This window comes from Zootermopsis nevadensis, unplaced genomic scaffold, assembly GCF_977971745.1.
Source record: "Zootermopsis nevadensis isolate Lab colony 2312 unplaced genomic scaffold, Znev_1.0 Znev_ptg000022l, whole genome shotgun sequence".
In the NCBI taxonomy this organism is placed as follows: Eukaryota; Metazoa; Arthropoda; class Insecta; order Blattodea; family Termopsidae; genus Zootermopsis; species Zootermopsis nevadensis.
Window position 1 is genome coordinate 15918766 of NW_028259154.1, and position 27283 is coordinate 15946048.

Consider the following 27283-nt stretch of genomic DNA (forward strand, 5'->3'; position numbering starts at 1 on the left):
AATAGAATAGAATAGAATTTATTTACATTCCATAGATCCTTCATAGGCTTAAGCCAAGGATGTAGAACATATCAAAGTGAATAATTCAATTCAATTCATTTATTTAAGTGCTTGATAACAGCCAAAAAGGCCAATAACAGCCAAGTACTAAACCAGAGTACTGGATAAAATATAATAAGTAATTAATTTATTTCAATAATAATAAAAGTAAAACAAACAAATGAAACTAAATATATAAATGTACCATGTAATAATAATAATAATAATAATAATAATAATAATAATAATTTGATTCATTTATTGAATCTTATTTCACAAATAAATGGGCTATATACGATACCTAAGTAATATAATTCAGTTTAATAATTCTAAATAAAATAAATAACAATAATAATAATAGTTAAATTCCATAATGAAGTTAAATATTTTTTCAGGTGTGTAGACATAATTTATATATTTATGCTAGAAACATGAATTTGATAATGTTAGATTAGGATGTGTTTTAACATAACCTAACTGAGGTTTGTATTTGCCATTGTGGACTATTTATTAACAGGAAACTAAACTTTTATGCTACATATTAAAATATTATTCTGCATGGCAGGAAGGGTTATTATGCTTTGATGCAATTTAAGGAATGTAATGGTATGATGAAACCATATCAATGAAGCTACTTCACTTAAACAATAAAGTTAATCTGTAAAACATCGTCTCAGTTAATTTACTGTTTCAGACAGAATTTATTAAGTTCAGTATAATAACAATTTTATGTGATAAAGTCTTCCTTTTTTTTGGGGGGGGGGGGTGCTTTTTGAGCTCTTGCAAATAAAACTTGAAGAACTCTGTGGTCACCATTGGTGTGGGAGTATGCTTTCTTCGGTTTAATATTAAAAATATTTTAAGCCTCAATTTTGGTGAAGATTGAATCCGAACATTTTGGAGGAGCATATCTTCAGCAGCATAAAAATAATTGAAATACATATTTGAATGTTATTGTAATAATTTTGCAATTTAGGTATGTGATTATTCATGTTTGATTTTTGTAATGTGACATGTCTTGTTTTTATTCCTACTAGACTGAATATTACAATCAGATGATTAAGTGCCTCAAGTTTGAATTTTGTGTAACTGAGCAAGAAAAAGAAAAAGCTGTTGATGGAAATGTAAGGTCCAGTAAGAATGCCAAGTGTGATGGAGAAAGTAGTTCGCATGAATTGGAAAACAATTACATATTGTTGAATGAAGAAACAGCTAGTGGAAGTTCTAGCAGTGGCAGAGTTGTGAAGGAAGAAGGGAAACAGAAGAAAAAACTAGGTCTTCAGATACTGACTAGATCTCAGAACTCTAGATTGACTGGTCCAAATACCCAGCCATGCACACTTCTGGGATCAAGGAAGACTCGTAGTCAAAATGTTAGAAATAGCTTCATATCACCCTCAGGTTAGTATGCATTACATTTGCATACCTGATAACCTTTGTAATATGTGTATGAATGTGTGCTTGTTAGCAATTAATTTATTGGGATGGGTCTAGGGAGGACCATTATGTGAGCTATGATAGCAGAGTCACTATAATCATGGCTATGGATTGAATGGTTAGGGTTTAGCTACTTTTCTCTTAACCACATTATTTAGACCAGCTGTAGGTCCTGCCCAGCCTCCAGTCCAGTGGATATCAGCCTTCTTTTTTCATAAGGAATGAAGTTGCCAGATTGTGAAACAATCAGTTACATTCATTGCCCTGATGATGGAGGCAGTTTGACCTCTGAAACGGTGGAAATCTACCAGACTACATGGCACAGTAACCCAGAAGACAGCAATCTTCAGACTCACCGCTGTGAAAACCTCAAATCCTACAACCAGTCACTTCCATCCGTTACTGATGTTACATACACTATGTTTGTCTGTCCTGCTGTCTATACCTTACTCTGACCAAAACCTATCATCAGAACTTATGTATTGATGCCCAAAACAAACATTACATTTTTATTTTCTTACTCTTTTTATATTGTTAGTTTCAACATATTCCATGACTACTAACAACATAACATAAATACTTAAACATACAGCAACACAAAACATGTAAGTACAACTGAAAATATGTTTCTTTTGGGTGGTCCTGTATAAACTGACATATTGATTGTTCATGTTAGTACATCTTCTCTAATGTCATTTTTGGTTAAGGAAGTACTAAAGGCTTTTTATTTCTGAAATTCAGGTTCATTACGATCTAAGAAGGGTGCTGCACAGAATGGTAGTAAACAGATGACTATCTCCTCCATGTTTGCAAAATCATCAAACAAGAGGAAAAGTGATGAAGTTCAGGTTGTTGTGGATGGTGTGCACAAGGAAGAGAAGAATATGGAAGAATCAAAAGTGACACAAGAGGCAGATGGCAAGGAGGAAATTGAAGAAACAGACACAGAAATGCAGGTTGAGAAGAAAGTTAAATTAGAAAATGGTGATCCAGTTCCTGCAAAGTTAGTTTTCACAGTTGTATTTTGTAGTTTCTTGGGGGGGAGGGTGTATACATACGTGTGTGTGTTTATATAACACACACACACATATATATATATATATATATATATATAGCAAATTAAATGTACGCTGTCTTTACCAATTGATCTGTCAAGCTATATGTAGTCTGCAAAAGTTTTTATGTCTTGTTGAGGTAGTTGTCACTTTATTTATTTATATAGTGCATTTAGTTCTTTCATAAAAAGAATTTCCTATGTAATCTTCTATTGATTGCAAGTCTTTACTGGTGTCAGAAAAAAGAGGAAGATTTGTGTTGGCAACACAGTTGTTGCATATGAAATTTGTGGTTAATAAAAGTTCATGTATGCTATTACACCCTTTTCACCCCTCCATCATTGCACATTCTTTACTTAAAAATTTACAGATGTGGTCCTGAGCTAGAAATCTACCCATATATATAAATAAGTTCACTTAGTTACTTGATGTTTACATGTTTAGACTGGGTATTGCTATGTTTTTGTGGAAAGATTAAAAGTGTGGTGTGCTTCTGAGTGTCCAACCCAACTTTGTAATCGGTGTTTTTCAAACACAGAAAACATGTTCAACATGTTGTATCTAGTCTTCTGTCCTGAAAAATTATGTTTTTACTTGTAGTTGACATTTCTGTTTCTGATTTTAGTTCAGCTTCTACTGCGCACATTAATTCTGTTTTGAAATATGATCTGTATCATATAATGTTGCAACTTCTTGAATATTTTTTGTTGAAGGTGAATTATTGCTTTAATGTTATTTGAAGATAGTTTCCTTTAATATATTGCAATTACATTTATTGCAGAAAGAAAACAGTGTCAACTCCTAATACAACCAAAGGAATACCATCCAAATGCCAGATCTGTCGACAGATCCTGGATGACCCTGATTTGAGGTTGTACCATGGACATCCTGTTGAAGCAGTGGAAGAATTTGTGGCATTGACTGATCCAAAATTGTCTCTTTTTACTGGTGATGAGTACACTATTCATGAACATGATCACCGCCCTCAGAGTAAAGTCACATATTTTAGGTATGTGACATGGATTGAAGGTGTTTGGGAAATGTGAAATCTTGAAGGGAAGAGACCACTTGAGATGTCTCAACATAGATGGAAAGTAATATTGAAGTGGTTGAAATGATTCTTAGGTGCAGTATGAAAGTATGGAGTGTCTGAGTGACTCACATTTCAAGAATAATTTTGGAAATAAGGTGAAAGATAATGCAAAAGGGAGAATGTAATTTATTACATGTTTTAAACAGTCTTGCTTTAACTGTGTTGTGTATTTATTGCTGTATTGCCAGGTTAGTACAAAAGCTATCTAAGGTTGAAGATTTCTGTCTTCTGGGTTTCTCTGTGTAGTCTGGTCGATGTTTACCAATGTTTCTGAGGTCATTCTGCCTCCGTCATCAGGGCAATGCAGTATGACCTCAAATCTTACATACTATCTAAGGTTGTTTTTCACACAAGAGTGTTGAGGTAGATTTCTGTTTGTTGAAATTTCATTCATGGCTTGGTATTGGACTGTCATAATTATCATTCTTTATTTTCAGTATATATGACAAGGAAGGACATCTATGTCCTTTTGACAATGGTCTTATTGAGCGAAATGTCTTGCTGTATTTCTCTGGGTACATGAAGGCAATATATGAAGAGAGTCCTGACCCTGAAGGTGAGGTTATTAGGCACAAAGTAAAACTAAGGCTGATATACAAAATAATGTGAGAGAGCTGGGTGTAAAATTCAGCTATTTTGTAGACCTACGAGAAATCTCAATAACTTTAGAGCTAATAACCCAGTTTAGACAATGTCTGTGGTGATGAAGCATACATTACCTGGAATGGAGGTATTGTAAAAAAATAATAATTGTATGATATGGAACTCATGAATTTATAAGTCTAATGTGGTGTGAAGTGCCTTGATTCAGGTTCTGTTAAGACAAACGCCATCTTCACAATTCAGATACCAGTATGTTTCTGATATTCATACCTAATTTCTGATATTTCCTCCAGCAGTTCATTAGTTACTGTCATCAAAGAGAAAGGTAAATACAGATTTTTCTTACTTGCATGATTGTTTTCATTCTATAAAAATATGACATTAACAAATTGTGTATGTTTTTAAAGATCTTTTAGTATTAAATCATGTTATATGCTCCCACCTAAGAAGTTTATACATTCACCATGTTGATATTATTGATGGATATGAATTAAAAAGTACAAAAGAAGAATGGCTTTTATAGGCATTTTGTTTTTGCCATGTGTACCATGTATCATGAAATGGTGTTTTTCATGTTATGTGTCAAATGTTTATAGGTGGAATTCCAACTAAGGACATTGGACCAATTAATGAGTGGTGGGTGTCTGGTTTTGATGGAGGTGAGAGGGCTCTAGTGGGGTTTTCAACAGCTTTTGGAGAATATTATTTGATGGAACCAAGTGAAAGTTACGCCCCATTCATGGAGATTGTAAATGAGAAAATTTTTATAAGCAAGATTGTGATTGAATTTCTGCTAGATGATATCAGCACAACATACGAGGATCTTCTGAACAAACTGCAGGTACCAGAGCCTCTCATCATGAACTGTTCCTTTCTTACTGGTGCACTACATTTTTAGTAAGAAATGTTTTATTGGGGTATAAAACCAACCAATTCCATGAAACAGAATTCATCCCAACTGGTCAGGAAATTTCCCACCTTTAATGGAACTCATAGGTTCATTACTATGTCCTCAAGGGTCTACCATTAAATACTGTCCTGAGCCAGATGAATCCAGTCCACATCCTTACATCCTGTTTACAATATTTATCTTAATATTACCCTGTTTGCGTCTGTGTCTGATGTGGTCTGTTCCCTTCAGTTCTTCTGATTAAATTTTTGTGTATTTCACAGTTCTCCTATGTTCACTTTGTGTCCTGCCCTTCTTATACTCCATCACTTGATTCAAAGACCTTGCCATAGCTCAGGCATCTTCTCACTGCAGAAGTTTATCAAACTCTGTTTTTAGCATCATGTGTTGATGTGTGAAATACAACACACGTTTTGCCAAGTAATCATAGTACATCATATCTACACTCATTAGTTCATTCTTCCAAGCTTACCTTACAACTAAGAAATTAAACATTTATTTTCCTTCTTTATCTGCTTTTTTGACATCTTCTGTGGAACCATAGACATCTCTTAATGAAATCCTAGGGGTTTTGTGTAGTAACCACTGGTGTATTGATTAGTTCATGGATTTTGTAACAATGTTGTGTCAGCTGTGAGAGTTGTTTTGCAGTGAATGTGATGGAATGAAATGTAAGTAATGGGTTAGGATTTATCATAGCTTATTTCTATACATTATTTTCCCCATGGTGAATCTGACCATTCTAAAATAAATTATAACGTGAATTTTTTTATAATTTTATGTTCATTGCCAACTGCATATTAAAATATGAAGTCCACCAACAAGTGATCTGTTTTCCAAAATAGTCACATCTACAAAAACTTTTTTTTTATTTTCTAGCATCTGAATTATGAAATATAACAATTGTTGTGATCTGTGTTCTGTATGTTAGGATAAATCATGCTTGAACTGGATGCTCCAAATAAAAGTGAGATTTGTTGCTATTAAGCTGATATGCTCTGTATCACTATTATGTTTTTCTGCGGAATTTGCGGCTGAGTCGAGTTCTGCTCTTTGTGAGTGACCAGTCAGCGCAAAGGAGGTCTGCTGATAAGTAGCTAGACCTCAGTCTGTTAAGAAATCCCGTGGTAGAAGCATCGGCAGCCACACTGCGTTGTTGCTAATTCTTACATGTTCTTTGCGTAGTGTTGTAACCATTCACTGGAAACCAATGCTACATCTTGCACCACGGTATATTGTTTCCTCACCTTCTCGCCCCTCCACCTCCCTCCTTTACTTCCTACCAAGGCACAGTACATGTGATTGGTGCACGCTCCAGCCACCAATTCGACCTTTCAGCTAAAAACTTGATGTTAATGTTCCAGACTGTGGTACCACCCAAAGGACTTCTGACTTTGACAGAGGACAATTTGTTGCGCCATGCCCAGTTTGTATGTGATCAGGTGTTAAGTTTTGATAATTCAGCAGAATCGAATGAAGACTTGTTGGTCACATCCCCTTGCATGCGAACTCTTGTTAAGCTGTCTGGTGTTACCTTTGGTAAAAGGTAAGTGACTTTTGTGCAGTTTTGAATTTTCTTGTCTGGAAACATGAATTATTACTTTAAATTTTTACAAATATGTTTTTATTGTGCTTTATGTTATAATAACAAAATAAATGTTGGTCATTTGTTACTAATTGCTTATATTTTATGTATGACATTTAATCAACTGGCCATTTTTTCCATAGTACAGAGATTTGCGCCACCATTAATTTAATGTAGTAAGTTTTAGGAAGATAACTTGGGAGACTTAGAGACCAGAGTCCAATGGCATGCCCCTATGAACTCAATCCAAGTTCTATAAAAGCCATGAAATTTCTTCACTACCAGAGTGGCATTCAGCTTCCTAGGACTATGTACCATAAAGTTAGATGAGCTGTAGGAATCTTGTATTCTTTTCCTAAAGTTACCAATTTCACAGTATTAAAGTTGAGATATAAATATAAATGTAACATATGACCAGGAGGATAACCTTTTCTGAGCCTTTGTAATTCAGTATCTTTTCCCAGAAAGTCTAGAAATGCTTAGACTTTTTCAAGAAATATGGTCAGTTTGCAGAGGAGGTGTTTGAAGTAACTTTTTTGTATGATAACTAATAACCATGCACAAGTGTGTCCAAGATTTGTCTCCATTCATTCTTTGTGAACATTCTTCTAAAATTTAATGGTCAGAAATGTTCATAACTTTGTGAAATAATCATATTCTAACTAGATTATACATTTATGTACTAGAGTACCCCAGCAGTTCAAACAGTATTTGCAATTCATGTACAAGTACTTTAAACTTGAAATTGAGTTTGCAATTTCAAATAGAGAGTTCCATCAAACTAGCTCGTGATGCTGCATATTTGTGTATTTTCTGTTAATAAAAGTAAAGTTGGTTTAAAAATTTCTCATTTTATATTAGCGTGTTTAATAACAGATTTATATATTGTAACTATACAGAGTTGCCATGCGCCAAGCACAAAGGAAAGGTTTTAAAATTCGGAGGACTCAGTGGAGCCGAGCTACAACAACTCCACTTGTGAAGGAAGTTTTTGAGACATTCTTTCCTGAACAGCTTGACAAGGATCAAGACAAGGAGAACAAGGTATACATAGAGTAGTGAAAACAATTCTCACTAAATAAATGCAATGAAAGATAGTTTTAAGTGTCGGCAGAAACAGTAGGAACCGATGGAATGAAATTATATTTTTCTGCATGTTTTATCTTGTGAAAATGGCACTTGATTTTATCCTGAATTTAGAGGTTAATAACACATATTACTCTGTATAGTGTCAACAGGAAATATAAACTAATAAAGGCATTTTAATTAATGGTGATAATACTGCAACACATTTAACTTGTTTCCATCTTGGTTAGAATGCACAACAGAAGGACAGTTATCTGTGAACTGATTTTTGTGGTTAGAGTATGTGAAGACTAACAAAATTCACAGAATGTAAGTCAGAAGGAAGGTTAAATTGGTGATAAGACTCAAAGGAGACAAGGCAAGTTGTGATGATGCATATTCTTGGCAGAAATTGATTAGCTACTGAGAAAACTGGATGAAATTGCTTCAGAAATGAGCATAAGTTATAGAAAAACATAATGCAAGAATTTCTTGAAACCTCATGAAAAACATTTTATTCTGATGGAATGAATAAACATATGGGCCATTGTACCAAATGCATTGAAAAGCATGTTGTTTAAATAAAAAATAATAAAATAAAACTGCCTTTAATGTTTTGCTTACCTTCGCACAAAATTTGTTCCTTCTAGCAATGGTGCACTTTGCGTTGTTAGTTTTATATAAATGTTAAAGTTCAGTTTTGCAACCAGTTACAATGTGATTAAATTTCTTTGAAAAATAATCATTTAACAAGTAGCCAGGATTTTATGAGCCCTTAAAGCTGGCATTATGCTTTTTACTTTTGGAAGAAACTACAGGAATCTTTCCAAGATCACATGGTCATTTATTTACTGGTAGATTCCAGTGCTGAAGCATTTCATGCATTGATATTGGCCTTTATCAGCATTATGTCTTGTGCGGTATCCGGTTGGCTGTGCTTCACTATAGTATTTTGCTGTATTATTAAACCTCGGACTTACAAGACTGACTTGTAACCATGTAGTTCAGGGATTTAAATTTCCTATTGCTACATGTTAAAGGTTAAACAGAACTGTCATTTTGGTGATTTTCATTCTTAGTTAAAAATTTTCAAGAATTATACTCATAAAATAACATTCATAATTTATAAAGCCTGCTTGGTTACCATAACGTATTTGTGTTGATTTAACATGTAAAAAAAGAAATGCCTCATACACACATTGCATATTTATACGGTCTTGTAATACAAGCTACAATTGAGCAATTATTTGGTATGTTATTGTTATGAAATTATAAAGCATATCATTGATGTTTTTTAATTTGTGAATGGTCAGTAATCTGACTGAATGTCTAATACTTATGTTACCTGCAATGATGCATGTAGGGACCTCGACGTCGCAGATGTGGTGTGTGTGAAGCGTGCCAATTACCAGATTGTGGGACTTGTGTGTCGTGCCAAGACATGGTCAAATTTGGTGGTACAGGGCGCAGCAAACAGTGTTGTGTTCAACGCAGGTATCAAATGTTCTTCAGAATCATTAGTATACTTATGTAGATAATTATTCCTTCATTTTATGTTCTAAATCTTTTATTAGTTAACACAAGGAATACAATAGATCTAAATTTAATCATAAAGCTGCTGGGATGTATTCTAGGCATAGTTGTAGATGAATATTGGGTTAATTAAGTATCATTGGATGTGATCATCTTCAGCTAGTGCAGTCTATTTCACATTCTCATAACCTGTTTTCCAAAAACCCAAAGACCATCCTAAGACTTGGCCTACAGAAGGTTTCTCATAAAAATTTTGCACATTTTTTATGACCACATTTGAGCTATATCACAACTTTCTTGATTTTACTTTCATATTAATTGGAGTGGGGATAGTGTGCTTAAGATGGATCACACAGTGAAATCTCATTATAGTGTTCATTCTTAATGTACAATATTTCTTGTTTATAATAGTTTCCCCATAATGTCCCAAGTAGTGGTTCTTCCTATATATATTCTCCCTGTTACAATCTTGATTTTATTATCTGTTCTTCTCAGGATATCAGCTAAGATATTAGCCTTCTTTTATATATCCTTTGTCATAGTTTATTGAAAACTTACATTTCACATGCCTTCCCTAACCATCAGTACTGATGAAACTGAAACTCTGTGAATGTATGCAATACCAGGTACCACCATCTACATCATCACCACCATATCACTAGGGGTAAACAGAATAATGCACTCACAACAGAAAGACTAGTTTAAAGATAGGTCACTTGAACAATTTATTGATTACTTTATTAGCAATATGCTGTATTTGATTGAATACAGTGTGTGAATAGGTGTAGACAACTATTAAGTTTTCACTGGCTTTATGTGCCTCCTTGAAAATTAGCAGCCAGAATGAATTTGTGAGAAGATTTTTATTCATTGGTGCTTAAATGCACATTGTTTTCACAGAAAGTTTGCGTGAATAATGGAGTCTTTGAATCATTGTTTTGCAAGTTTATGTATGATATGTGCAACTTTGAAAGATGAGCATAGACAGATTTGTGATTGTGTTGTTAGATGTCCTAATATGGCCATTCAAGAGGCAGATGACTCAGAGCCTGAGGATAATGAAGACTATTGTTTATTGTCAGAGAATGCAACATCAGATGTTACCTTTGCTAATACTCATAAAGGTATTCGCATTCGTGAGAAGCGTGATATCAGATGGACTGGAAGTCTCGTTAAGGATGATGGGAGCTGTAAATACTACAAGTAAGTTCGTAACAATGTGTTCTTAAACTATATTTTTAAATATATGGCATTGTGATTGTTAATTGTTTTATGATGATCATGATTGAATAAAAAATATTTTTTATGTAATTCTATGTATTTGTCATTGTTTTATAATTTTCAGTTGATTTTCAGTGATTGTTTCATAGGTTAACTACCAGTATGTTGTAGGTCTCATTAAGCACATTGAAAACTAAAAGTGAACAATTGTTTGTTCCTGCTGCTAGAACTAAAATAGATATACCAACTGTAGTGTTTTCATGCCTTGGTGCAAATTAAGATTTATGTGTTTTTCACCAGCACTGTCATGGTTAATGATGAGGAGATTAAGCCTGGTGATTGTATTATGGTGGAACCCCTTGACCCTACTAGGGCGCTCTTCATTGCCCGAGTCATGTACTTGTTTGAAGACGGGACTGGTGCAAAGCGTGGACATGGCCATTGGTTCAGGTAAGAGTTAATGAAATAGCAGAAATTGAACATGTGTATTTATTTAGAAGTGTGCAACCCTATTAATAACATTTTTATCCCAAGCTTGAGTCCATGCTTTCCAAAGCTTTCAGTCTCCAAGCTCTTGAAGATATTTCTTCGAGAGTCGTAAAAATAGTACTTAAAATTATTTAAAAGTCAATGTAATGTCAAAGTGTAAGATGCATACATTCAAAAAATCTTAATAAGTAATTTTATATAACAATTTATTAAACATAATATTGAGCTGTCAAACAACAGCTTTTCCTTCTTTCTTAGTTTGACATATTTTATTGTACTTATTTAAGATCAATATAAATAAAATGTATGTATACTTGTGGCAAGATGTTGCTGAGCTTCATTGGCCATTACAAATACATGTGCTGGTGGTTAGCCAGGCAAGATACTGGGAGGGAGGAGAAGCATATAAGGTGTCTTGCTTCCCCCCTTCCATCTTCCCTTTCCCCTTACTGTGACACAGCTAAAGCGTGCAGATATTTTGTGTCCAGTATAGCTGCCCCGGGGTTTAATTGCCCATCTGTTAGGTACTGCATATACAACCAGTGGTGGACACAAAGTGGAACATTATAGGGAACAGCATGTGTTTTATTTGTAAACATCTTTCTTTTATGTACTATACTTTCTTTTGATATACATTTCATGAATAATCTCATGCTTTGTATAATTTGTTCACTGCCAGTGTAAACCACATAATGTTAAATAACAATATTTTTGTGCAATATTTTATGACTAGTGGCTAAGTGATAAAACTACTACTGCTACTGCATATAATGTACTCATATGGTTTTTATTTTAAGTGATGCCAATGATTATCAGCCATTTTTGCCTCCTTGTTGACATGTTCCAAATAATTATTGACATTTGACAGCTGCTAGTGTTGTAACCAATAGGATGTAATACATTAGTTAGTATATGCAGTTTATGTTATTTGGAAAATGTGGATGGACATAACCAAAGTTGCAAACACAGTATGACATACACAGATTAAGAATTGTATCCCATTCTTTACCCTATTGTTTGGTAAGGAACAAATTTTGAAGCTCCATATTATATAATTTTTTCAACCTCTTGTTGCTTCCTCTCTGTTCATTCCAAATATTCTCCTCAGCATCCTGTTCGTAAATACACTTGGTCACTATTGTTTTTGTTATGGTGAGAGATCAAGTTTTTCAACCATGTAAGCAACAAGTAAAAATTGTAGTTTTTCATATTTTAGTCTTTGGATTTTTAATAAGGGACACGAGGATAACAGTTCCTGAAATGAATGATAGCAAGTATTCCTTGAATTTAATCTATTTTTCTTCATGAATGTGTTTTTGATTTTTTAATACCTTCCCCAAATATTTTAATTTTGTCCTGCCTTTTGTGATGAGATGTGAACATGTACCTAGTTTTCTCTATATTTATATCTACACCATTTTTCTTTCTGCCATCCAGTACAGTTTCTGTGTTTTTCTTTATGGTATTTATGTTTTACTCACAAAATGAACGTCAATGACAAATTGATACGTTCCATTCAGTTCCAGACCCTCTTGACTTTCTTAGATTTTCCCAGTGGTGTATTCTAAATAAAAATTTATAAGTAATGTTTTTATATCATCTCTTCGAAGATATTTTGCCACACAAAACTTGAAGATCCTACTTTAATGACATGCATGTTGTTCCCACCTCAGAAGGGTGCGTGGTCACTGTCTTAACAGTATTAACAAAGGTGTGTAAGGTACTAAGATTGTGAGGTCTTCATGACATGGCTTTGTATTTCTTATTTTCCAGCATAGGATCTGAGTCATTCTTATTATTGGGAACTGTAACAGTAAAGGAAATGTATGGCCATTGTGCACGACCACCAGTTACATTGGTATTTCTTATATTATTATTAGATTAGGTATGATTACTTATATGGAATGGTGTTAAATTTGTGTAGCCGAGGATCTGACACAGTTCTTGGAGAGACATCAGATCCAGCTGAGTTATTTGTGATTGACCAGTGTGAGGACTTTGATCTGTCAGCAATCACAGGAAAGGCAATAGTCAGCCAGAAAGTCATTCCAAGCAACTGGGCAGAGCTCGGAGGAGTAGAGTTGCAACATGAACATGCTGTTGAAGACGATGGCAAAACATTCTTTACTCAGAAACAGTAAGTCAGCTGGATGTCACCTCTCTATGCATGCCTTCTTTTCACACTTCCAGTTTTCATGTATTCTTTAGACAGAATTCAAAAGATGATTGCATGATATGGAGGTCATGACTGTTAGTCTACCTGCCTTTGTGTTATTTCAGACACTGTACATGGATTTCATTAAACTTGGTAGTGGGAGTCAATGCCAAAGGTTGCATGGTGATTTCAGTTTTGGTCCATATTTATCCTATACAGCCCCTACTCTACTTGAAACTAGGATAGGATGATATTTATCTCAAGAGTGGTGGTATCATACAAAAAATTGGTACACTACACAAAATTTAGATCTCATTAAGATCTACAACTTTTACATACAGTGTGTCCGTAAAATAATGGTGGGGTAACAAACAGTCATAGTTTTAGAACAAAGAATGATAGAGACATGAAATAAACGTGAAATACAGAGAAATTCTCCAAGAATCTTACCTGTTCAGTAGATTTCGATATGCGCTCCTTTAGTTGCCCTGCAGACATCAAGACAATATTGAAGCTCTTGCCATACACGACCGAGAACATCCGGTGTGATAGATGAAACAGCTTCAGTGATCCGTTCTTTCAAATGGTCCAAATTTGTTATTTGGACAGAGAACACTTGTTGCTTCACATAACCCCACAAATAAAAATCCATAGGGGTAAGATCTGGAGAGCATGGAGGCCAGGCTATCCACCCTCCTCGTCTGACCCATCGCTGAGGAAATGTTTGGTTTAGGTAATCCCACACGAATGTGGCGAAATATGGAGGAGCTCCGTCTAACTGGAGAATGAAATTCTCCGGTATTTTGGGCAATGCATACCCTTCTAACATATCCCGGAAGTCAATAACTCTGTCTCAACCAACTGCGCACCACACATTAACTTTCGGGCTATCACGTTGATGTTCCATAATCACATATGGAGGTTCATTACCCCATATTCTAACATTATGCCAATGGACTTGTCCCGAAACATGAAACGTAGCCTCATCACTGAACATAAACTTGTCTAAAAATTCCCCATCATGATCTAACCTATCTAGAATGTCTGTAGCAAATTCAAATCGTTTAATTTTGTCCTGTGGATAAATTTTATGTAACACCTGAATTTTATAACCAGTAAAGCGTAGTTGTTTCTTTAAAACGTTGTGAACAGTTGTTTTTGAAACGCCTAACTCTACAGAACACTTCCGCACTGATTTCTTCGGGCTACGCTTTAATGGTGTCGTCGGACACTGATGGTCGTCCTGGACGTGACTGCTTCAGTAGGCTGCCCGTTTCTCTGAGTTATTTGTCCCAATGGTGGTTCTTCATTAAACACATGACGGTATTCACGCCTAACAAGTGTAACTGACTCAAACTTAGCAAGCTACAAAACACATTGAACCTTCCTTTGCACCGTAATCATGGTGACTAACAAGCTTCACGCGGCTATTGACCTTGTAACACAGTGTACATGCGCTTGCGCTAGAACCTGTTTACGTATCGAAAAATTGGAGAGTTTCTCTTTATTTTGACGTTTATTTCATGTCTCTATGATGCTTTGTTCCAAAACTATGACTGTTTGTTACCCCACCATTATTTTACGGATACACTGTACACATTTCCTCAGTGTTACATATATTAATTAAATACAAGGAAAATTATTTATAGCTTTGAAATATAGCTTTTTATAACAATTAATAAATATTAAGATCAAAGCAGCATGCAAAATTTCAACAGACATATTTGGAAAGCTAGTACTGCTTTGAGTACACTATTAAAACTCTTCAGTTTGCTGTATTAGTAAAGTACTGTAATTGTTCAGAAATTCAGGAAGGGGAAGGGTAGAATACTGCTGTTTTGTACTAAAAATATGTAGGATTTGGTTAGTATCTGACTTTGTTTTGTTTTTCATGATATTTTGCTTTTATACACATTTTGTTATTAGTTTGTGATTATAAGGTTCAGTACATGTTATTACACTTAATGTAATTTGTGCTTTCATGAATCAAACACCCATTTTATTGGAATATGTGTGTCTGTTACGTGCTTAATATACATATATTTGCACTATCATTCGTTAACATGGGGCACCACATGTAGCCCTAAGTGACATTTATTGAAGTTTTAAATTAGACTTGCAGCTTGCTGTAGTGACTGAAAAGTGACTCTTCTGATAAAGGTTTTAACATTCATTGTTCAGATATGACTGGATACATGCCCGGTTTGAGGACTTGGCTGCTGACCCGCCTTGTCTCGAAGAGCTCAGATACAGGTTTGTATTGCTTATAAAAATTATTGTTTTTAGATATATAGTCTGAATTTGTCTTGAATACAGTATTATTCTTGTACATTTGATATGAATTCACTGTTTTTCTTTGACTGTGGAAGAGGAAATAATAAAAACTAAGAGTAGTGAAACCAGTGAATATGCTTGTCATTGATAGAATTTATAGCCTGTCATACCCACTTCAGAGGTTTTTGTCATCTTGTAAAAATGAATTTGTGTTTTTGTCCTTTGTGTGTTGCATCTTGTTTAATGAATGTATGCAATAGATTTGCTACCTTCTCACTGTTTCCTTGCATATCCAATACTCTCAACCTCATCGCTCTACCAAATCACATAATAAAAATTAGATAAATCCTAAAATTTTGGAACTCTTTATTAGGATTCCTTTGGTATAATGGGTCCTTTGTCTTTACTAATGGGTTTATTTGTTCTGTTCACTCCCATCATCCAGGTTCTGTGCATCATGTGAGAGGTCATGTCTTCAGCAGCAATATCGGAGGCCAAAGATTTATGAAAAGTTGGGAGTTACAAATGAGAATCATGAGGTAATAGTCCATTAAATGGTTTTTGTAGTTCATTCATTTGTGGCATTAACTACTGTTCATCATCGAGGGCTGTATATGAAAGCTTTCACATTTCCCTGCATGTCAGAAGAATTTCTGTGAGATATGTAAAGCCGCAATTCACATCATTTGCCTTTGTTCTGATATTTGTACTTTGCACACCTGCTGCTCTAAGAGTCAAAAATGTTTACATCTTTTTAGATTGAATAGGCATGTATTGTATATAAAAAGTAGAATGTGCATTCTAAAAAAATAATGACCTTAGAAGTTGATACAGCATCATTAATAGTACATCATCAAAATTTATGAATAAATGTAGATTTAAATAAATACATGATTTAAGCCATTATTGTTATATTAGAAAGCAACATAAATGATTTTGCCATTAATAATAAATTACCATCTTTTCACATTTCTTTCCCATTCCTGTAGGGTTTACATAATTAAAGGAGCATGTTGTTTATCTTTTGGTTACATTTTAATCTACTGGTTTGTCAACAGATGGTGTTAATTTAAAAAATCATAGTCAACTGCTGCATGATTTGTGTTGTGTACTAGTTTTTGTTAACATGAATACCATACATCCTAAAGCTTCAGTGCAGTTTTTGTAATTCATAGTAATGTAGAAATTATGTTACAATTCTGTTTATTTTTTAATACATTGCAAAACTTGGTATAAGGGCATCAGTGAGGAGTTTAATCCTGTTACTTGATAACAAGCAAAAATTGTGAAATCCACATTTATAGTAGCATTTTTTAAACACAGTATATCATACACTGTTTAAAATTCCATTAGTTTTGTTTGTTTATGTAATACTTTCACTACAAAAAATTACTCATTAAATTATAACTAATCATTGAATGTGTTTATGGCACTTGATCATCATAGATTACTTGGATTAAATATGTCTTTTGTTGCAATTTCTTGTCTTACATATTTAGGTGCTGTTTGGTGTTGTACGGCTGAGGGGTGAAGAGTACCGTGTTGGAACATCAGTGTTCTTACAACCTGGATCATTCAAGTTCAAGACTTCAGGCACTGCTGCTGTAACCAAAAAAGATAAAAGCAAAGATGAGAAGGTCTGTATAGTTCTATAAGCCATTGTTTTGCAGATCTGCAGGTAGTACTCGAACATTCTGTCTGCTCAAGAGAAGTGTGAAAGATTCTGTATTCTCACCATTCTTAAAATGTGACAAAAATATGTTACCAGGATGAGTAAGTCTCTGGCATAATAGCTATTATAACATTTGCAGTTTTTGTCATCCGCACTGATTGTGGAATGCATGTACACACACACACACACACACACACACTCTCTGTGTGTGTGGTGGGATGTTAACAAAAGTGGAAATAAAATAAAACTCAGATGGCCTTCTAATATCAGGAACATTCATATAAAGGAAAGAAACTTCTTTTATTAAGCAAAGATTTATAAACTTGTATGTTTGTCATGATAATATATTCTCAATAGAAATATACAAAACATTAATTCTACTTGTTTTAAAGGGATGTGAAATTTGGTTCCTTGCTCTAAGAGACCATAATATAATGGGGTGTCATACTGTGGTCTTCTGGGTTGTGACACTGTAGTCTTGTAGGTGTTCATCAGCATTTTGAATTAACCTTCTCTCTCCAAGGTACCCTGTTAACCACCTACAGGATTACATGGTGTCAGTCCAGAAGACCATAATCTGAACTTCACTACTGTGAGAACCTTACATTTCATACAGAGTAAGAGTATTTTATAACAGGATGCTGAGGAGAATAGTTGGACCTTGGCATAGATAAGAGGATAATATTAAAATGGGTTTTAAAGAAATAAGATTAAAGGTTCCAGACTGGTTCAGCTGGTTCAGGATGGGGACCAGTGGTAGGCTGTTTAGCATGTACATATTAATCCTTTGGAACTTGTCTGAGGTTGCAGAAGATACTTTTCTGGTGTTTGTTTAGACTTTTAAAGCCCAAGCAGATAGTCATGTTGAAATTTGTACATCAGACTATTATATCTCTGTTGTCTGAGATTTATTTCGTGGTCCTGTCAGTAGCTGAGATTGTAAGATAGAATGGTGGATGATTAATTAATAATGAATTGGAAAGGGTATGGAAGGGAATTTAAGGTACCATCCAGGATTTGCCTGGAGGGACTGAGGAAAGCCACAGAAAACCTTGGTCATAATAGCAAGTCTCCAGGCTGGGAAGAGTTATGTTAATTTATGGTTTTTGTTAGGTGGATGAAGATGTTTATCCTGAGTTCTATCGTAAGTCATCAGACCATGTGAGGGGTTCAAATATGGAGACACCTGAACCATTCTGTGTTGGTCACATCAAAACAATCTTTGCAAAAACTAATGATAATCTCGTTCCTTCGCGTGATATCTGGATTCGTGTCAACAAATTCTACCGTCCAGAGAACACACACAGAGGGCCCTGTTTGGGGCAGCAAATGGATCTCAATATGCTGTATTGGAGTGAAGAAGGCAAGTATTTTCATTGTATTGTGTATGCACAACATTTGAAATATATTTTCTGGTGTCAGTCTTTTAGAAATCAGAATTGTGAACATATTAATACTTAATGAACACATCTTATTTTTAGTCTCATTGTGTTATTCTAGAAAGATTGCAGTGTAACGTTTGTAATGTTTTATGAAAGTGGAAAAATTATATTATTGTGCAGCATCAGAATCATTTCATGTAGTGAGCTGAATGGAATTGAGTTCAGATTATCTAAAGGGACAAAATAAGTGTAAAAGAATTTAAATTTAAATTTTAAAGGCAAGGGTAAAGCTTTATTTTGTGCTTAACTGTGCACTAGGTATGACATGTAATAATACAAATTATTGGGCACAATAATTTTTTCTTCCCCCGTCATGAAATCGAGAAGGGGTTGTCTCTAGGAGTTTGGAAGAGTTACAGTGTTTCCACATAATTTTTATAGAGAAATTTTGTATGATCTTTATTTAAGAAACATTCTATGTTCATAGTATTTTGCAAGAAGAACATTTGTAATTTGTACTTTTAGGTTTGATACCTAGTGGCTAGCACTTTTGTCAGTAGTATTCTGTCTCTTTTTGAGTGACTGCCCAGCAGAATTCTCTACTTGGCATAACATTCCTCCAGAATGGTAGATTTATTTGGTACATGCTTTTATTTTCAGTACTATTTATTTCCTTGAAAACTAATTATAAGGGATTTGTTTTGTTGCACTTTGTGAATGTTTAAGTAGCTTTTTCATTTGATACCAGTAGTAGTAGTACTGATCACATTTCTCATTGCCCACAGAATGTGTATTGAACTTCAGTGAGGTGGTTGGAAAATGCCATGTTGTATTCAGTGAGAATGTGGATATTCCAATGGCTGAATGGTCAAGCCATGGGCCCTACAGGTTTTATTTCTGTCAGGCATACAACAGCATAAAGCAAACCTTTGAGGAGCCACCATTCCATGCTACAAATATTGGCATGTATGGCAAGGTGAGGTGGCGTGGAGTATTTTCCATCAGCCAACTGAGAGATATATGTATATTTGTTTTTGTCTTGCAAACATGTTTGTTTTGGACACTACCAACAATGAATTAATGGGTGGTTCAGTTTCGTCACTTTATTGTTCATATCATTTACCTCCAGAAGAGTCTGAACCAGACCTCAGCATTGAGAAGTCAGTGTTTGTGGCACAGCCCAGTGATTAGATTCTTGCTGACACTGCTGCATTGAGTCACTTGTTTCTTTTCAGTTAATTAACGTGTCCAGTATCTTTGAAGTTATTTTTCTACATCATTTCAGGGGAAAGGCAAAGGCAAAGGTAAAGGCAAGAAAACTTGGAGTGAAACAGAAGAGGAGAAGAAGAAGAAGAAGAATGGGATGAAAATCGAGGATTGGCCCCAAAATCACACAAAGCTACAGTCTCTGGATGTGTTTGCTGGATGTGGTGGTATGTCCTCTTATTTGACAGTTTTATATATTGCATAGAACTATGAAGAAGTTTCCTCTTGAGGTGAAAGATGGATCTTGTATTGGCTGCACTGCCATCTTTATATAATTAGCAGTCATTATGCTGACACAATTTTATTTCTTTTTACTTTAGAAAATAGTGACAGTAGTCAGGATCAACACCTGGTCATTCATGTGAAGATGGGAGTGGAGCCAACCCTTGAAACCCTGTATTTCATGAAATTTAACGCAATTACAGACTTTAACAGTATTGACCAGTCATGGCTGCTGAATGTAAAATTTAAATAAATAGTACTTGTTTATATGAAACATCTTTTAGTTTAAATTTTATGTGCAGGTTTATCGGAAGGATTATGCCAGTCTGGCGTGGCTGAAAGCTGCTGGGCTATTGAGAAGGAAGAATCAGCAGCCCATGCTTTTCGTCTGAATAATCCAGAATGTACAGTTTTCACAGAGGACTGCAATCAGTTACTCAAGTTAGCTCTAAGTGTATGTCCATATTGTTTTGTTTAAGATGAGATATGGAAGTCTACATACTTTGGGAAATGCTTGCTGCCATTAAGATCAAAATATGTTATCTTTCCACCTCCTATCTAGGAACCTAAAAATTAAATTATACAGAATTATAATTTTATTTTTATTTGTATGGTTGTGAAACTTGGTCTTTTACCGTGAAGGAAGAGCATACATTGAGGGTATTTGAAAATAAAGTTCTAAGGATTATAGATGGACAAAAGAGAACGCAACATGAGGATGTAGAAAATTAGATAAGGAGGAGCTTTATAATGTGTGCTATTTGCCAGTCATAATGGTGATCAGATCATTGAAGATAAGGTGTTCCACACATGGAATAGATTAGAAATGCCTATAAATTCAAAGTGTAAAACCTGAAAGAAAGAGGCAATTTGCAAGACCTAGGGGTACACTGGAATACATAATATTCATGCAATGCTAAAATGAATTTTTTGATAAATTTAAAAATATAAATTTTATTAGAACTTAACAGTTGAAGGTATAGTGAACCTTGATTAGGAAACATTATCACAAACCCCAAAGTTGTTTGAACATGAAATGTTTTGGGTCAAATAAAAAATTATTATAAAGTTGTGTTTGACATATTTCAAGTTTTTACAGTGGTGAAAATGTGGGTTGTGATATTCTGGGTTATTACATCATTATTTTGGGTGGGCATGGCATCATAACCCTGCAGACTGCAGTTGTTTTTCAGAGTTTTAAATATATCTTGCAATAGGAAGTAATACATTGATTGTGGAACTTAGGAAGTTTAATTGAACATGAAATTTATTGCCAGGGAGAGAAAACCAATGATAAGGGCCAATGTTTACCCTGTAAAGGTGAAGTGGAACTGCTGTGTGGTGGGCCTCCCTGTCAAGGATTCAGCGGAATGAACAGATTTAACTCACGCCAGTATTCCCTCTTCAAGGTATGTCACACCTAATTAATTTATCCAGTATTAAGTTATCTGTTTACCCATCTCTAGGACATGGGTTTCTTTCCTATTGAGCAACTTACAAATGAAGGTTTGGATTACATTTTTCATGTGTCAACATTTATCAATAATATAATGCATTCACAATTTAGGCAAGTATAATGTGCAGTATTTTATAAAAATATGTTACTTAATTTCCTTAATCTCCTAGCATGATACTCCAAAATCATAATTCTTCACAGGAATGACAAAATTGAATTAATTTTTAGTTTTCTGTTTTTCATAAACAAGTAAGTTGTGGCTACATGCTGGGAGTCTATATTGGTGAGGAACCTCACTTGAGAAGGCATGTCCTTTGAATAAAACAGCATGAAACTGATAAGTGCCAGCATATGTTTACATAAGTACCTAAAAATTTACTTAAGTTTTTATCTTACAAAAACTATACAGGAAATTGATTGATGAGTAAGTTTCGTATTGGAAATTAACATTTGTCACTGGCTAAAATCAGAATACTGGGAGACTGGAGTTGAGAATTATAAATGTTTAAAGTTTAAAACAATCAGGATTATTATTTTCTGTGCTGTATAAATTATTAATGAAATTAAGTATTCCATGTATGTTTTGGAAGCTGATAATATGCATCTCTTTTGTTTTTTATGCACAGAATTCCTTGATCGTGTCATACTTATCATACTGTGACTTCTATCGTCCAAGGTTCTTCATTTTAGAGAATGTTCGCAACTTTGTATCATTCAAACGTAGTATGGTATTGAAACTGACACTTCGTTGTCTACTGAGGATGGGCTATCAGTGCACGTTTGGTGTCTTGCAGGCTGGAAACTATGGTGTCCCTCAGACACGAAGGAGGTGAGATACTGTGTGTGCCTGCATGCTTAATTTATTGAACATTATACAGATTCAGTGATTCAGACATTATAAGAGGGAAATTTACTGTAATAATTTTTTTTAACTTTTCAGGCACTGTTAATACATATGGTACATTTTAGTTAAAGTATTTGCTACGCTAAGAATGTACTAACTCTTAGACTACAGTTTTATGGACATTTGTAAGAGATTTAATTTGAGCTGTCCAATTAAAAATTTTATTTTATTTGAAATAAACATTTTTGTGTCATTAAATTATCAATAAATGGAAAAAAAAAGTTTTCAATATATTATTTATTTTTTGAGATTAATATTTTATGGGATGCCAGTTTTTTAATGTAGTATCAGGTAAATGCTTTAAGCATGAACATTTCCACTTTTACTCATATAATGCATTGTTTGCAGTAATCTTAACTGTTAGAACAGGAGGAACAGTTACTGTAAGTGCCCATTGCAGTATCTGAATGTTACATCATACTTTGTCCATACTGAAACTTTCACAATTAAAAGTTAATGAAAGTGTGCTTATACTTTGTTAAAAGATATCATACTTTTTGGTTCCTTGGTATTTGTAACAATGTGCAGGATAAGAAAGAGTTCAGTTATCTGATTATCGTATGCAACAGCAGATATCTGGCTGTCAAGCTTTCCGTGGTTGTGTTTTAATTTGTTCTAAATGGTAATTGCTTGCAAAAATATTTTGTCTGCTAGATTGAATATTTTTGGGCATTCTAGCAAATTTTCATTGTAAATGGTCACAGAAATATTATACTAAATATGTAAGAAGTGTTGTGATTTTAGCTGTGTATTAATTGATTCTCTGTAGTCATTTTTAATGAGAGTATATTTACCTACATAATATAACATAATGTAAATATGAGTACTGTCCGCAAGCCACGAGAGTAGACCTGACATCTTTGAGGTAGGTGGAGGTAGAATTCTGTGCTACTAGCGGACCGAAAAACACTCGCAGCTTATACAGGCTGTACGTCGTGAGCTAATGTACTGACTGACTGATAGCACAATGTTCTTAGGTAAGGAATACATCACCAGCGCATGCACAGAACCCACTTTCCCCCTGCCACACAAGCAACGGCTGACAAGGCCACTTCTACTCTCGTGCCTCGCGGACAATAAGTATTACATTTACATCATGAAAGGATGACATTTTGATTAATTTTTATGTGCTTTACCAGACTAAAATTCAATATTAGAAGACTAAATTATTTTTTAAATATGAGCCTGTAAAACAATAGTCTTTTTGTCAAATGTGAAAGGGCCATGTGCTTATAACCAGACACCTTGTTGGCAATTTTAATTTCTTTAAGCACAGCTAGTAAGGTATCTCTGCATTGGTTCTTCCAAAGGGCCATCATTTTAGCTGCTGCTCCTGGTGAAATTCTTCCCAACTACCCAGAGCCAACACATGTTTTCAACCCAAAAGTCTGTCAGCTCTCAGTCATGGTAGATGACATGAAGGTAAACATTACATTTTAGGTCACTGTTACAAAGAAATAATTTGTTTATGTTGTTAATCAGATATAATTTAAATATGCTCACTGTGCTTTTAAATACATTATTTCTAAAAATTACCTTCTTGTCACTTCATTAGTAATAGTTTAATATTCTGTATCAATCTATGACTGCATTGGAAATTGGTGAGTTCCACACTTAAGGGTGACATCTGTTTGAGATACAACAGTAACATAGGCAATGGTGATATGGAAATAGGTCGAACTTCATTTCCTGAAAAGGAAAGAGGATTGAAAATCAGGAGCTGAGATACCATGTTTAAACTGTGGTCACTTTTTCTTTCATTTGTTTATATTGTTGGGCTGTCAGGAGTATGGGTAGGAGGGTAGCTGCATATGTTGTATAAGCAGTTTCAGATGGCCATCAAGGGATGTATCTCTGCGTCAGGGAATATCTAACACCACGTTGCCATAAAAACTAGCATGTTGTAAAATGTCACAAACAGCTTTGCATTTGGATGGATTCTTTTGCGGAGCCTAAGTAACAGAAAGATGACGTGAAATTTAGCTGTAAGGGAAGGACATAGATTATGTTGTACAACAAATGAAACATTGAAGAAATAACAGGAGTGTGGATAAAATAACATAATGAGGATCTTCATAATTTCTACTGTTCACCAGGTTACATTAGAGATATCAAGAAGGATTAGATGGATGGGACATGCATGAAGAGATGAGAAATTATAGTTAGTAACCTGAAAGAAAGGGACCATTTGCAAAAGTCTGGGCATAGATTCAGGTGTGGGTGTGGACTGGACTCAACTAGCACGTGATTAGGGTCCAGTGTTGGGCAGTTTGTTACCATAACATATAGAGAATTTCTTCATCAGCTGAGTAATATCAACACATTTAGATATTTTGGTGTTGGGGAAAGGAAGGCTGAAGTCAGCAATTGCATTTGACTTAGGCCCTTCTTGCTGATTACCATGGATGTTATCCTGTAGTATAATTTAATTTTTCGTCCAATTATTGATGAATGCAGTGTATATTTATGAATTGAAGAAATATAGCAAATAATTTTTATTCTAACTCATTTTCTATGCTTTTAGTTTCTGTCAAATTGCAACTGGGTGACATCTGCACCTTTCCGAACCATCACAGTTCGTGATGCAATGTCTGACCTTCCAGAGATACAAAATGGACAAAAAAGAGACGAAATACCCTATGGTGGGGAACCAATGTCTCATTTTCAACGTTTGGTGAGCACCCTAAAATTGGTTGTTGACTGTGAAATTTATAAAGGTCTTATCTTCTTTTACTATTTATATGTGTAATTTTAATGTTATAAACTTTATTCTTTAAAGATCCGAGGGAACCAGTATCAGCCCATACTACGAGATCACATCTGCAAAGACATGGCCCCTATTATTGAGGCACGAATAGCACACATACCCACAGCTTGCGGTTCTGATTGGCGTGATCTTCCAAACATTGTGGTTAGGTTAAGTGATGGAACATTCACAAAAAAATTGTAAGTTGGTGCTGCAACATACACATTAAATCCTTGTTTCTTTGTTACTGGATAATTTAGAACATGGTTTATTTGTAATTCAGATAACTAATTAAGTTCTTCTAGTAGTAATATCTGAAGGATTTCAAGCTTCTCATTATGCAATTTTCTGAAATCATTTGTTACTTTGTCAGTCTTAAGTCTAAATATCTTTATTGAAACTTTTCTTTCAAACACACATAATTACTGTTCTGCACTTGAAGTGAGACACAAATTTACATATAATATAAAACTCATTAACCAACTAACTCTGGTATAAGCTCCAGAAGGTTTAACACCACTTAATACCTAAGCCTCCCATTAGACACCATTCTGGATCTCTCCCATCCTCACTACCTACTTCCCTAAGATTATCATGTTATCATTCCATATCTCAGTTTTCGAAGAGGAGATTAATAATAATTGTTCTTTGTCTTATCATCTTTTTGCCTCCATATATTCATCCATCATAATCTCGATTTCACTCATCTAACAATACTAGGGTCCTGAATTAATCACAATTTCTTATTTAATATTCTATCATATTATAATTATGTATACTTTTATCTTTCAAGTTGCATTTTATGTGTGGCTGTCTCTTTCATTGGCATCTTAATTACTTCTAATCACTTTCAACAAGTTTAATGAAAATCTGTGTGTTTCTGCAATGTGTACTTCTTTTTTTCTCAGGCAATACCTGCATCATGACAAAAAAAATGGCAAATCATCAACAGGAGGACTGCGTGGGGTGTGTGGCTGTGCTAATGGAAAAGCATGCGACCCAATGGACAGGCAGTACAACACTCTGATCCCGTGGTGCCTCCCTCACACAGGCAACAGACACAACCATTGGTCTGGGTTGTACGGACGCTTGGAGTGGGATGGATTTTTCAGTACAACAGTGACAAACCCTGAGCCCATGGGGAAACAGGTAATTTTTTAGAATATGTGCAGTTGTTTAATATTTGATCAGACCTTCTGTGTCCATATCACTTGGGCAAGGCTTGAAAGTCATGACCTTTGTCTTACTGCATATTTATGGAAACATTTTTTAACACCTACTATCTTTGACATGTTCATATGTGTCTGCTTTTTGGAGGATAAAGTTTTCCCTCTCCTAAACACCTTGCTGTGAAGGCTTAAGGGTGGAGCAGAGGTAAATATCCATGCATTCTTCACTCTGCCATGCTATGACTTCTTTACCTTCCAGGGCAAAAGTCTGTGATGTCCAGTCCATAGGAGACTGGATGGGCATCAGGCCTGACAGCAAGGTAGTATGCTATTATGAGACATGGCCAGTTGGACCATAATACATAATGCATAATGGGGAAGTAACCTCTGCCCATGTATTTGTTTTTCATCAGTAACTGTGGAATGGATTTTGAATAAATTTGGTATTATGAGAATTTATGCTGAGTGAAAAATGTATTTTGGTCTGTACCAGATGTCCTCAACAATGGCCTAAAGCCCCTCTCCCACAGAATGAAGACAAACATCCACTGGTACAGAATATAAAGTATACATATAATATACATCATATTAAAGTCTTAAACTTGGCTGGATGACCAAGGTTTGATTCCTAGTATTTTCATTTTTGCTGCCACATCTATACCAGCTCGGTCTCCTCTCCAGTGGTACAAGGGTTCTTTCACTAGGGTTCTGTGGTCAGATTGTGAAGCTTACCACTCATATATGTCAGACCTTCGTCATCAAGTTTGTCAGAAATTATGTTAACCCTTTGATAAGTATAAAGATACTGATATATTCAGCATCACTGGTTACACTAAGTGCTCAGTTTGTCTCTTAATCTTTTAAACAAAAATTGCATAAGTGACAGGAGTTTTATTGTGAGAGGAAATAAACTCACTCTGCTAGTGTTTTAGGATATGTAAATGTTGCTTGTCAAAGGCTTAATATTGTGGCCAAATGTGCAGAAACTTGCAAAGTGCATTTCTTAG

At 34.8% G+C, this 27283-nt stretch overlaps 1 protein-coding gene across 2 annotated transcripts in view; it reads left to right on the forward strand.

Moving 5' to 3' along the window:
* LOC110840831 (DNA (cytosine-5)-methyltransferase 1-like) overlaps positions 1-27283 on the forward strand; it is a 33297-nt gene that overhangs the window by 1106 nt on the left and 4908 nt on the right. For both annotated transcript variants that reach the window (XM_087354132.1, XM_087354133.1), the window contains exons 3-26: positions 1077-1440; positions 2218-2479; positions 3313-3540; positions 4062-4180; positions 4824-5068; positions 6502-6683; positions 7622-7766; positions 9151-9281; positions 10329-10523; positions 10842-10991; positions 12955-13167; positions 15367-15438; positions 15905-15998; positions 16959-17096; positions 18245-18494; positions 19299-19489; positions 19799-19946; positions 20304-20455; positions 21279-21410; positions 22084-22286; positions 23672-23783; positions 24886-25035; positions 25141-25307; positions 26016-26256. In XM_087354132.1, coding sequence (XP_087210258.1) covers positions 1077-1440; positions 2218-2479; positions 3313-3540; positions 4062-4180; positions 4824-5068; positions 6502-6683; positions 7622-7766; positions 9151-9281; positions 10329-10523; positions 10842-10991; positions 12955-13167; positions 15367-15438; positions 15905-15998; positions 16959-17096; positions 18245-18494; positions 19299-19489; positions 19799-19946; positions 20304-20455; positions 21279-21410; positions 22084-22286; positions 23672-23783; positions 24886-25035; positions 25141-25307; positions 26016-26256 — 4284 coding nt within the window. The remainder of the gene's footprint in view (positions 1-1076; positions 1441-2217; positions 2480-3312; positions 3541-4061; positions 4181-4823; positions 5069-6501; positions 6684-7621; positions 7767-9150; positions 9282-10328; positions 10524-10841; positions 10992-12954; positions 13168-15366; positions 15439-15904; positions 15999-16958; positions 17097-18244; positions 18495-19298; positions 19490-19798; positions 19947-20303; positions 20456-21278; positions 21411-22083; positions 22287-23671; positions 23784-24885; positions 25036-25140; positions 25308-26015; positions 26257-27283) is intronic.